General features: G+C 35.6%; 1 protein-coding gene across 6 annotated transcripts in view; it reads left to right on the forward strand.

The window, feature by feature from the left end:
* Window positions 1-13,981, forward strand: part of LOC120635656 — a 95,991-nt gene that overhangs the window by 28,670 nt on the left and 53,340 nt on the right. Inside the window, exons 1-2 of one of the 6 annotated variants that reach the window (XM_039906721.1) lie at window positions 372-478; window positions 4,971-5,157. The exons of 2 other annotated variants lie outside the window; for them this stretch is intronic. In XM_039906721.1, coding sequence (XP_039762655.1) covers window positions 4,996-5,157 — 162 coding nt within the window. In that variant the 5' untranslated portion in view covers window positions 372-478; window positions 4,971-4,995. Of the gene's footprint in view, window positions 1-371; window positions 479-2,434; window positions 2,644-4,970; window positions 5,158-12,025; window positions 12,210-12,907; window positions 13,102-13,981 lie in introns of those variants that run through there. 3 more of the 6 variants (XM_039906720.1, XM_039906718.1, XM_039906717.1) reach the window with 3 other exon arrangements.

The raw sequence follows: 13,981 nt of genomic DNA on the forward strand, positions 1-13,981 counted from the left end.
ATGCCTTTAACTCCAGTCTTATAGCGACTGTAGCGAATGTACGAATTAAAAAATAGTAAAAAATACCCTTAATTAATATAATTTATATTCGTAAAACGTGTTATCTTTCAATACAATTTAAAATGTTAACGGCGCTATTTTTTCATTGAAAATAAAAAAGCAACTGAAATACGAAGTTGCGAAAAAAAAATATATAAAATCAAAAATTGTCCCTGCGCGGAAATTAACCCGGGAATTCCATTACAAAAGACCACTATACCACTGTGCCAAAGTTGTCATCTAATCTCATAAACGCGCTTCCATAGTATAGAAGTCGACTTGTGGTTCTCGCTCTATATCTGTTGCAGTACACTCCAAGACGTTGTCACGTTCGCACGTCGCGTCGCGTCACTTCGTGTCGATTTAAATTAATCGATAAGCCGATTTAAAGTATTCGCATAAAAACTGTGTAGCGGTGCGATATATTTGTTTTCAAGTGGTTATTTTTATTACAACATTGTATTTGTGTGTTAAAACTATTATTTTTCCATGCCATTAGTCGCTGTTAATGTACTACGTAATCCATGAACCGTTTACGTTAAATACTTTGTGATATTGAATGAAAGCATACATTTTTACACGCTTTTTATTAGCTTCACCTGTATGTTTGTATGTTTGTTTGTAACCGACTTCTTTTCGATTTTGACCCACTTTAAACGGTCAGATTTCTTTCAAACTTTGTAGACATATCGAGGACCGATGATAATACACTAATCTGAAAAGATATTTTAATTTTCACTATAAAAAATAAGATTTTTTACTAATTACTACAGCGCCATCTAGACCCAAATGTAAAAAACCTATGGCGTTCGCGTACCTAACAAATTCCACAGAATACATTAAGCTACTAGATGGTAGAGGGCGTTAGCTGTTACTTTTTAATGGCCTGTTTTAAATAATAATTAGAACTTGCATTTCGAGAGAGCGAGAGATTGTTATTAGTGTGCCCGACACTGAATAAAAATAAAAATATTTTATCTATATTTTATCTCTTTGACGGTGGATGGGTTACCGATTAATTTTGCTCTAATAACAATAATAGATCAAGAAAAACTAAAAAAAATCGCTATTATGAATAAACTAAAAGAAAGAAATTAGTTTAGTTTTTTATAACAAGCGTGTTTTTTTTAGTTTGTTTGAACTATTTAATTTATTATTATTGTACACCGTATAAACATACATATACAAATTGTAAATAAAATTTTAACACGAAGTATTCAATTTATTGATAAAAAGAGATGAAATATATTTTTATCACGACCATTTTAGAACTGACAGATTAGGCTCAAATACTAACTTCAAATACTGTTAGGTAATAATGTGAGAAACGTTTTTAGGACTACTTCTAGATGGCCATATTATGGTGTCGCAGATTTTTTTTTATTCCTCTACAAGTGTAAGTGAAAATGCAGTCTCAGTTGGTAACGGGCTAACCTGTGAGGGGAATATAACAGTTATATTAACCCGGTCCGTACCGGAACTCTAATTCGCTTAGCGGCGAAACCTTGTCGGTAGGATGGTAACTAGCCACGGCCGAAGCCATACAGATTATTTTTAGAACTTTGAAAGAGAGACAATTTCATCCTACATTGTATCTACATTTTACATCGTAACTTTAACCGATTGCCAATCAAGCATCGCATCGGAAGTGCTCAAAAGGAGAGTTAGAGTCGCAGGTTCAAATCCTGTCGGTTCCGAAAGTTTTTATTTGCATTTTAAATTTATAAAATTCTCACAATAAATAATTAGAATTCACTTATTCTTTATTCATGTATACTTATCACATGAACTTATGAAGTGTTTATATATATATGTTTACATAATTGCGAGTTAATGGTGATACCTACGTTCACCAACTTAGACATAAAGCTAGGAGGGTTCCAAACGCGCCCTGGTCTAAGAAGAGCTCACAACAAACTTAGCCGGACAATTTTTCCCGTTTTGCAACATTTTTAATTGACGCTCCGCTCCCTGATCTTGTATAGCGTTAAACCTTCCCCGCTAAATGGACTTTCCATTGCAAGAAGATTTCTCCAATACGAACCAGTAGTTCCTGAGATTAGCGCGTTCAAACAAACAAACTCTTTAGCAAGAAGGAAAAAAAAATTTCTTTATTGATGTAGACCTTATCAAAGGCGCTTATGAAGCGTTTATACTATGTGACTAATAATGTTTTATGAGTCAATAGGCTAGATTGTTACAGGTAATAAAACATCTTACTAATGCTCTATGGTAGAGTTAAAAAAAAGATCAGATATGAAAATTAAGCTTAATTTGCTATACTCAGCGAAAGGCTGCTGCTGAAATTTGCTGTACTCCGCTAATTTTAATCCTTTTACTCCACTCCAAACAGATCTTCGGCAATGTACCCTCAAAATGAGGTTTGGGTGCACCATGCAGATTCTCCTGCTTTCCGCGGAGTACAGCAAATTTACTATTAAAATAATCTTACCATACTCTTTACCTTCAAAATATTACTAAAGATCTTGTTGACATTTATTTTTTTATTGGAGTACACACATAAAAGATGCCAGGTTGCTCATTGCGATACTGTCGCAATTCAACTAAAAAGTTTGCCAAGGCGGACGGGATAACGTTCCACCGGTACGTGCCTTGCGATTTTTTCTTATCACTACACTACACTAGTTGCAAGTATTTTTTGAAGTTATACTTCTTTTGACGCGTTAGGGAAAAATGATGGGTGTAGACTTTTACACCCTGAAGTTAGCTATAAGGTGTGGCAGTGTACACTTTCAATTGTCAAAGTCTGCGGGCTCATTCCGGTGATTTAATTGATTCAATTGTACAAAAATATCAAATTTTAAAGTTGAGTAAAACTTCGATGTCTGATAATAAGGCTATTTGAATTCCAAATTTAATTATGTTTATTGAAGTTATACTTCTTTTGGCGCGTAAGGGAAAAATGATGAGAGTAAACTTGCACGATGCGCGCACACACCTCCACAAAAAATCGCCACCCTGAAGTTATCTATAAGGTTTGACAGTGTACACTTTCAATTGTCAAAGTCTACGGGCTCATTCAGGTGATTTAATTGATTCAATTGTACAAAAATTGTAATGTTGAGTGAAACTTTGTTGTCCGATAATGATTCTATTAGTATTTCAAATTTAATTACGTTTACTATGTCCATTTTTTTTTTGATATTCAAATAAACTTTATTTAACTAGATATTGCGTTATAATAAAACTTGCAATGAATTAAATACCTTTTTCCTATTATCTAGTGTCGTTTTTTATGTCCATTTCTTTAATAATGTAGTAATATTTTTTGTGATATTTAAATTTAACTAGATAATGCGTTATAATAATACTTTTCAATGTATTAAATACCATTTTTCAATTGTTAGTGTCGTTTTCGCTACAAGCGTAGAATAAGGCGGACGATCAATTTTTTTAAAGATTTTCATCTTGCCACGCCAAAGAAGTATAACTTCTGACGCGTCTACGTACACACGTTTCATATTTTTATTTTTTTATTTTAATAATTGAGTCACAAACGGATGGCCCACGTGACGGTGCGGAGGAAATCATCGTCTGTAAACAAAGCAACACTTCGCAACCATAAAAATTTAAGATTTACTTTAATTACCTTTATTCAACCAACCTGAGGCGTAGGTGTTACTCATGTGCCTGAAATAACACTTATAATAATAACTAGCTGACCCGTGCAACTTCGTCTGCACCAAATCGGTTATTACCGGAAAACACAAATAAAATGACATTTTCTAAAAATGAATCCTAGCTGGATCGATTTATCGCCCCCTGTATACAAAATTTCATGAAAATCGTTGGAGCCGATTCCGAGATTCCAATTATATATATAAAATAATTGCTCGTTTAAAGACATAAGATATAATAAATAAATATAAAATAATAAACTAATTTATACTCAATCATACATAAATACTTAAGAAGAGACAGCCCATCAGACCGGAACACAGCTCTGCAACAATTCTGGTTTGAGGCAAAAATAAGCAAGGCAGTCCTTTTCCGGACGAGCTCTGTCACAAACAGCTCTACTACTATCAAAACCCTGACTCTACCACCGCGTCGGTTTGAAATGCAGATTCTACAAAGAACAGCCGGCAATAAATTCAACTCGACTCATTCGCGGACGTAGACGCGCTGGTCCGCTAGTTATTCTTATTTGTGCAATTTTGTTTATGTATTTGTATTTAGCTATTCGAATGTAGGTTTATAATAATTTTACACAACCTGTCCGCTCTCGCTCATCTTGTCCTAATCCAAAGGTTGCCTGGCAGAGATCGCTACTACGCGATAAGGCCGCCTTTGTATTCTACTTCTGTCTTTGTAGCAGGCCACTCCGCTCTCATCTCTCACAAAACAGAAAACTTCTAAAGATTGTTAAACTTTAAAATGATGTTGGAAAAGAGCAATCCGCTGAGTTTCTTGCCGGCTCTTCTCAGTGGAATCTGCCTTCCGAACCGGTGGTAGAGTCACTACAAACAGACTGACTTAATGTTTCAAAAGTGCTTATTAATTAAATTATTATCTGTATTATAAAAAATTAAAAAAAAATATTCATCAGCTATATTAGTACCCATAACACAAGCTACGCTTACTTTGGGGCTAGATGGCGATGTGTGTATTGTAAAAAAAAAAAATTTAGGCCTACTTGAAATAAATGAATTTTGAATTTTGTATTTCTATTGTTTTTTTTTTATTTTCTTAACTTCATAGTGGTGTACAAATAAAGATGGTGTACAATTAAATGAGGCTTAACACCTACGCCTTAGGTTGATGGACACAAGGGGTCATATTGCAGGACCTGTTCCTTGCATGCCCTGCGAAGTGACGCACTGTTTATAGTCGAGGGATATCCCCTTACAATACCATATAAGATGGGCTATCCGCTGTGTCCATAGACTATAACAAAAAAAAAATTCAAGGTTTCCACGCCAGCGACCTAAGCAAATGAGAGCATGGACGAAGTTTGTCCAAATCAACCGTAGCGAACCGAACTGGCTGCCAAACTGTTATTCCCATATATGTTCGGTGCATTTCCGCGAGGAGGATAAATATATCACGAAATCTGGAAGGTTCTTTCTAAAGGACTCCGCTGTACCATATGCCGATGTAAGTAACAAACATTTAAAAAAAATCCCGACTTCTCGAATAAATTTTATTCCATTTTTATAAATTTAAAATGCATATAAAAATTTTCGGAACCGTTTTCTAGTAGTAGACTGCTTTTTTATAATGTAAAAAAATCAATGTGTCATCTCTTGTTTCAAACGTGTCTCATTGTAATATGGACCTTTGAAAAAGTAGATCGAAACTGCAACGTGTCCTACTAGATGACGCTAGAGTCGCTAAGACAGATGTGACAGCCGTAGCTTAATTGGAGCGCTCAGGCCGCGATTGCCAGAGAGTCGCAGGTTCTAATCCTGTCGGATTCGAAAATTTTTATATGCATTTTAAATTTTATAAAATTGAGAATATACAAGTATACAAGTGTAGGTAACAACACTAATAAAAATTATATTTTTTTTATTCCAACTAAAAAGTTAATAGGTACATTTATGTATAACGTCTATTCGTTTAGAAACGGTCGCCTTTGTGCCGCGACGCACCGCTCCGTCGCCTCGTGCCCCATTTTATCAAAGGTCGTCGCGTGCGGCGTACATCAGCAGGAGAATTTGGCATTTTATATCGAAGTGCAGTAGTGAAGCGGTGTGAAGGCCTCAATATATAATTTTGAATCTTTTCGCATTCTAACGAATCTTTGTGAAACATGTAAAAAAATTATAGTAAATGCCCATGGGTGGTCAAAAATAGTTGTAATACTAAAACTAAACTAGAGATAAATAGATATTGAAAAAGGGCGCATTAACACTAAAACTGTTCGCGTTTGTTGACATACCTACCTACTCATAATTTTTAATAAAGAAACATTTTCTACCTAAGCTGTGTTTATTATTTAAATCCATGTTTTACTATATTAGTATCAATACGAATATATAATAGAGAAGTAATAAATATAATATATTAAATAGCACTAAAAATCAACCTTGAGTAGTGTGCTCGCTTTTATTTTCCATAACTTTTGCAACTACTAACGTGTCTTATTTTGTAAGCTATCTTTGCATTACCTTAAAGTGTAAATTATGTATTAAAGTTTAAAAAAAAAATGTGCGATCAAATGAACAGTGAACACCATTTTCACGCGTATAAAACCGACGATAATATATTTATTTATTTAATGAACAATCAACAGGTTACAATAACTCTTATAAAACTAAACAAAAAATAACATATAAATGTAATATTGTAGACCCACTTAAAGACTGCCACAACTTGCGAATAAAAAACTAGATTATAAAAAAAAAAAAAAAAATTCAGTTAAAAAAAATATTGTCAGTTAGAAGGAGAAAAAACGATCTAGAGAGACATGAAAGTATAAGCTGTAAGATCTATGCTGTGACATAAACTAGCCGAATCTAGCGCCGCGAATAAAAACAAACATTTTAGAATAAATTAAAAAAAACAAATACTTAAATTATATAGTGTCACATTATTCTACTAGTCAAGCCCTTCGTTTGATACCCATATTAATAGAGTTGTGAAAACAAAAGTAATTCCCAATTTTATGCGGCCGTTAAACGTAGTTAAGCACAGTCCGGCAGAGTGATAACATAATTCACGACGGGCTTGCGACAGCTGCGACAGACGGGCTGCTGGATAATTCACCTCACAAACAAGAAACACAAAATCAATATCCATCCAGTCACACACAGACACACACAGTAACACGCGCACACACACACAAACATGAGCGCGCGCGCGCGTCAGACTTACCCCACAACGTCGTTTTTGCGTCGGGGCCCTTAGAAATAGGACCGAGGGGTGTACATGAAGTGACGTGAAGGGAACATAAAGCGGTTACACACTCTTGTTTCGCGGCGAAGTAAAAGCGGCCGTAAAATCGTGGCTACAGGGTTCGATTTAAGTTGATCTACTGCTAAACTGCACAAAACTCGAACCGTCTGAGTTTAATTAAATCGAGACACCAAATATCGATTCAATTCATAAACTCCCGTCGCGTCGAGATTTGCTATTATGCTCAACTATAACATCGAAGGCGATGTTATAGTTGAGCATAATAGCAAATCTTGTTGACCTCCTTGACGCAGTGGTGAGAGCTGTTCTCGGGTTCGTTCCCCGACAGAGGACATTTGAGAATTTACAGTTTCTAAATTTTCTCTTGTCTGGTCCGATAGGAGGCGTCCGCCGTCGCTACTGGCCAACACTCAAACAGACACGTGCCGCTAAGCGATTTAGCGTTCCGGTATGATGTCGCGTTGAAAACGATTAGAGTTATAAGTTTAATATAACTGCCGGAACGCAAAATTAGCTTATCGTCTGCGAAAGGGTAGAACTCCTTTGTATACGGTTATACAACATGATTCCTACGGAAATTCTCGACCTTCCAATGCATACATTTAAACAATGTGTAAAAACAGAATTAATACAGCGGTTACTAAATATTGAATGAATTTCTTAATGACAAGGTACATTGGAAGCAGCCAGCTTCGCTCACATCTCCCGCAAGATAGAACAATGATTGTAAATGTTGATGTTGGAAAAGAGCAACTACTGAGTTTCTTGCCGGCTCTTCTCGGTAGATTCTGCTTTCCGAACCGGTGGTAGAGTCACTAAAAACAGACATACTTGGCGTTTCAAAAGTGTTTAAAAAGTAGGCATACTTGAAACAAATCTATTTTGAATTTTACCGTACTCCTAGCTACGAGTATAACAGGTTAGCCTGCTTCATCTTATACTGCATCTTATATTTTTGTAATGTACATCTGTAACTGACTTAGCATACGTTTTGGCTAGCTGTAAGTATACTAAGGATATAAATAAATAAATAAATAAATCACATACCAGTGAGATTGCAGACAAGGGTTAACTTGTAGGGGGCTAAAATATTGAAGAAAATTATACAACTAACAACGGTATCTTAGCTTACAACTGAACAACATTGTGCGGACCTCATATAAAACTCTTCTCGTCCAAAATCCCTCAGTGCCTGAAGACTAAAGTCTTCGAACAGTGCGTGTTGCCAGTGATGACTTACGGAACTGAGACATGGTCGCTATCTATGGGCCTCATAAGAAGGCTCGAGAGTCAATCAGCGGGCGATTGAGAGAGCTGTGCTAGGAGTATCTCTACGTGATCAAATCAGAAATGAGGAGATCCGTAGAAGAACTAGAGTTACCGACATAGGTCGCGAAGCTGAAGTGGCAATGGGCAGGGCAGGTAGCTCGTAGAACCGATGGACGTTGGGGTCTTAAGGTGCTGGAATGGCGACCCCGCACCGGTAAACGCAGCGTAGGTTGGCCCCTAACGAGGTGGACAGATGACGTCAGGCGAGTCGCTGGGAGCCGCTGGAGGCAAGCGGCCCAGGACCGTGTATTGTGGAACTCCCTACAAAAGACCTATGTCCAGCAGTGGAGGTCGGTTGGTTGCCATGATGATGATGATGATGAATATAAAACTACCGCGACATTAGGAAGGGGAAAAAAGCAGTCAATCCGTTAAATTTCACCCGTGTGACGTTATAGGGTATAATTGTGGGATATAACCACATAATCGTGGGTGCAAGTCTCACATAACTATTCCGTTTCCCCCAACAGAGTAGTATATATATATATATTGACAACTAGCCGTCAATATTTATATACATATACACACACATATATATATATATATATTGACAACTAGCCGTTCCGGCGAACTTCGCACCGCGGATATATTTTTTTATGAATGTTATATTTAAATACTTATTATCCTATACCGGTCTAAGAGGAATCCAAAAAATTAAATATCATAAAAATTGGTTCAGCCGTTCTTGATTTATAAATGGTGTAACTAACACAACTTTCTTTTATATGTATAAAGATACGCGGAATCAATGGTCAATAATATAGATGTGTGTCCGAGCAGCCCAACGAATAGTATCCTCTGGTGGGAGGGGCTTACAAACTGTGCCTCGCGCGCCTTTAGTTTGCCCGTGACCTTCGCTCGAGCCGGTGGTCCGTAGAGTTCCGTAAACAGTTAAAATAGTAGGTAAAAACAGTTATAATGCCATCATGTGTTGTGAAGTGGTGTCGCACGCGTTCGGGTTGTCACAGCAAGATTGATGGAATCACTTTTCATGCGCAAGTACACTGTTTACATTAATGAAACTTGAATTATTTTTTTATAAATTTTTACCTGCCTGACTTCTTGACGACCTATTCGGTGCAGCGGTTTCGATCCCTGGCACTCTTTATAATATATATAGAAATATAAATAGAAAATATTTATTACAAAAACTCAGTACAATAAATGACCCCTAAACTAGGAAATCCCGTATCTTAGGGGATATATCGTAGATTATTAAATATTATTCCAATTAACATACTAAGTACAACATATCCCTGTTAAAGTTATTGTTGATGTTGGAAAAGAGCAACTACTGATTTTCTTGCCGGCTTCTTCTCGGTAGAATCTGCCTTCCGAACCGGCGGTAGAGTCACTACAAACAGACAGACTTGACATTTCAAAAGTGCTTATATTAGGCCTACTTGAAATAAAGGAATTTTGAAAGGGATAGCGTTATGAGAGAAGTACTAATTGTTTGTGTAATTCCCCAATTGTTTGAACATTACCTATATCTTTAATTGAAGTTTATATTTTCAATAGGCATGTAAATAAAGAATCCCTAAAATATTATATTAATCCTAAATATATGATTCACGTGTAAACGCATTCTTATTAACATTCAGATTGGCATTTATTTTCAGTAATTTATTTAACTGCAAAATATAGCGATCAGCCATGACACATAAAAGCCGAATGACGTCACGTCTTTATAAACATAATTTTTGTGACGCTTGAACTTCGAAAATGTCTGCACTTGTTATTTGAGTCTATCAAGTATTTTGTTATTTGAAACTATGTGTTGCTCAGTTTTGTGTTGGAACAGTGACTTACTAAAGCTCTAATTTGCCTATGACGTCACGAGTGCGGTCATCACACCCGGTGAACGTGTGTGATGACCGCACTTATAATAATTATACTTTATTTGGAATGAATATCAAGAAAATCTTTCATTTCTGCAAAAGTATCATATGTTTTGGATATAGTAGATACTTCCGAACATTATAGGGCAGTGTTTTCTAAACTGTTGATAAATAAAACAAACACATATAATGCGACAGTAAACACATGGCCATCTAGCCCCAAAGTATGCGTAGCTTGTGCTAATAAGAGGACTGCTAAATATGTTTATTAATAATATACATAAACTCCTATAATATACAGATAAACACTAAACATTATTCATGTTCATCACACAAACATTTTCCAGTTGTGGGAATCAAACCCACGGCCTTGGACTCAGAAAGCAGGGTCGCTGCCCACTACGCCAATCGGTCGTCAATTAATTAAAATTAAATTATTATTACAGTTATTATAATCATATGATATTTTCGTCTCAATAATAACAATTTATGGAATTTATTCTGATATTAAAACGTTATTATTTCCACTTAAATAAGTGGAAATATTTTTACAGTGAAAACTTATTTTAGCGCGTTACGCATATTTTTAGATGAGTTAAAATCTCTGGACTCGCGACACCGCGAGAATTTGATTTGACCATGTCCAATCAACGTTATGTTAGCAAAATCTATACATGTATATAAAAATGTTATGTTGGTTTGTGTACGCTTCAAAAACTCAAAAAGTTCTGCACCGATCGGGCTGAAATTTTAGCATGATATATAATACGCATCAAGGATTGTTTTTATCTACTTTTCTCGACCATTCAATCACAACGTGCCACAGCGAAGCGTGGCAGGGTACAGCTAGTAAGATATAAAATTACAATTGATGCGGTATAAACGAGATATTTAAATAATTTCGAATCAAAATAGTTTAATTTACTATTTTAGTTGCCATTAACCTACAGTTTATATTTTAGATTGTAATAATTTTAATGATAACGATGAAGTTACAAGATTTGTCGAAATTGTTATAATACGTAAAAGAATATTGAATGTCTTTTAAAGTTTCATATAATAAATAAAATATTATTCTTTAATAAACTGCATTTCATAACCCAATAACCCTAGTATCCAGACAAAAGAGACGTCACGGGACTCCTGTCAGCTCGAAAAAAGCGCGAAAAATCGAAATAGTTTTCTATAAGTGCTATGAACAGATGACGACAGGCATCAGATATTGCGTAATTGAAAGATAAAGCTTAAAAATAAAACATTACAAATTTGTTCCACAAATGAAAAAAAAAAACGTGTGCGTACTTATGTACACGCGTTAGAAGTTACGCTTCACTGGCTTAACAAGATGAAAATCTTTTCAAAAATTTTATCTCACGCCTTATTCTAGGGTTGTAGTGAAAACGACACTGACAATGGAAAAAAAAAAATTTAATACATTGAAAGTTTTATTGTAACGCATCATCTAGTTATTTTATTATCGGACCACCGAGTTTCGCTGAACATTTAAAGTTTGAGATTTTTTACAATTGAGTCAATTAAGTCACCGCAATGAGCCCGCAGGCTTTGACAATTGAGAGTGTACACTGTCAATAATTCAAACAATACCTTTTATTTTTGTCAGAGTCGTTTTCTCTACAAACGTAGAATAAGGCGTAAGATACGATTTTTGAAAAGATTTTTATCTGATTACGCCAAAGAAATAAAACTTCTACCGCGTGTACATAAGTACACACACGTTTTTTTTATTAAATACGAAATACAATCATTCAATGATATAGCGTAGCGAAGCGTCGAGTCGTCGCTGCCTGTAGCGCAACGCCAACAATCTGGTTTATCCCCGCCTCCACATCAAAAATGTCTAACGCGCCAAAATAAGTTCATTCTGTCCCGGAAGTGCTACTTCTGGAGTGAAAACTGTATTTTTTTGTATCTAGGTTCCCAAAAAACCCCGTTCGTAGAGAACCATGGGTGCAGGCTGTTCGACTTGAGAGGCAGGAACCCGATTGGATGCCGAGCAAAAGTTCCAAGATATGTTCCATTCATTTTAGAGATCATGATTTTTATCTATCGAAAAAGGGATGCACTATGATCCATAAAAACGCTACGCTCGTTTGTACTGTAAGTATTTTAGAGGGAGGGATTTAAAAATTACAAAAATTTAACCAAATTCAAAATTCGAATTCATAATTTCTTTATTCATGTAGGCCTAGCACAGGCACTTATGAAGCGTTCATACATAAATGTTTACATAATTGTAAGGGGATGGCGATAACTTCGTTCGCCAGCTTAAACCTAAAGCTACTAGGGTTCCAAACGCGCCCTGGTCTAAGAGCCCACAACAAACTTAGCTGGGTTTTTTTTTGTTATCACCATCTCACAGTAAATTTATATTAAGCTATAAGTTAGAGCAATTCGCACCCAAGCTATTTTATCGTTTAAGTAATCCTTAACATTATAATAGGAAAAACTATTGATACACAATAAAGGTTTTTGGCTTTGTTCTAAATTTCAAAATTTCAAAGTTTCTGAACAAATGGGATTTGAACTTGCGACTCTCTGGCAATCGCGGCCTGTGCGCTTTGACCACTGAACTCTCCAACTACCGATACCGAAATTAGTACATGCCTTTAATATCGATCTTGTAGCGACTGTAGCGCGTACGTATCTAGTAGGAAACATTGTAGTTAAGATCTACATTAACACGTTGAATAATAAGCCGAGTTTCTTGAAATAAATATTGTTTTAAATGAGTTGAAGTCAGCGCACGAAAAAAGCATAGAAGCATTTCTAGTACTCAAAAATAGCGTAACGGAAACCATCCCGTGGTGGGAGGGGCTTATAAACTGTACCGCAAACGAATCTAGTTGACTCGCGACATTCGTGCGTAGTGGCGGCTAAACGAATTGCGTAAAACTAGATTTTAATAATTCAAAATGCCTTCATGTGTTGTGAAATGGTGTCGAAATCATACGGATCATCACCACAAGGATAGTGGAATAACTTTTCACGTGTAAGTACACCGATAACTATACTAAAATCTAAATAATAACAATTACGTATTATCCTTATGGATGGTGTTATGCCATATGTAGTTAAGTAATTATAATACAATTATTTCGACTCAGATAGTATTTATTACATACTTTTAATTTTTGCTTTTAATGGGATAGCGTTATACAAAACTAACTGCATTTAATTTACAATGCTCAGATGTAATTATTTTTTGAAAATATAGTATTTTTTTTTTACTTTTGTAATTATATCGTTTTTCAAAATTATTAGTGACAAATAATATGATTTTCTTTTTTTTTAATTAGATTTCCACAAAACCCTTGTCGAAGAGAACAATGGGTAAAAGCTGTTCAGTTAGAGAGACAAGAAAATGATTGGATGCCTAGCAAAAGCTCGAGAATATGTTCCATTCATTTTAGAGATGATGATTTTTACCTGTCAAAGAAGGGATTCAGAATGATTAAAAGAGTCGCTACACCTAGTTGTACTGTATGTATTTAAAAATATATTTATATATTCAAGTATGTATTAAAAATCATCAAGATCGGTGCAGTGGTTGAGCCGAACATAGGTAACAAACAAACAGACACACTTTCACATTCATAATAATAGAATGTTGTTAATAGAGTGCATTTAGTTTGGAGTAAATCGGCGTTTATTATGACGCTATTTTAATCTAATTTATTTTGCTTTCCTTATTGCATAAAATCATCGAACGATTCGAGAGACTGCTGATTGGTCCTGCGCAGCCGCGGCACTACGTAACTACCGGCCAATCACGCTTGGTCCCGTGTCGTACGACAAATAGAAGAACCTATTAAGAGCTCTTCGCGACTCAAGTTCCTTCTTTTAAAGGGCGTGCGTTTATTGACTAGAGT

This window comes from Pararge aegeria, chromosome 27 (assembly GCF_905163445.1).
Source record: "Pararge aegeria chromosome 27, ilParAegt1.1, whole genome shotgun sequence".
In the NCBI taxonomy this organism is placed as follows: Eukaryota; Metazoa; Arthropoda; class Insecta; order Lepidoptera; family Nymphalidae; genus Pararge; species Pararge aegeria.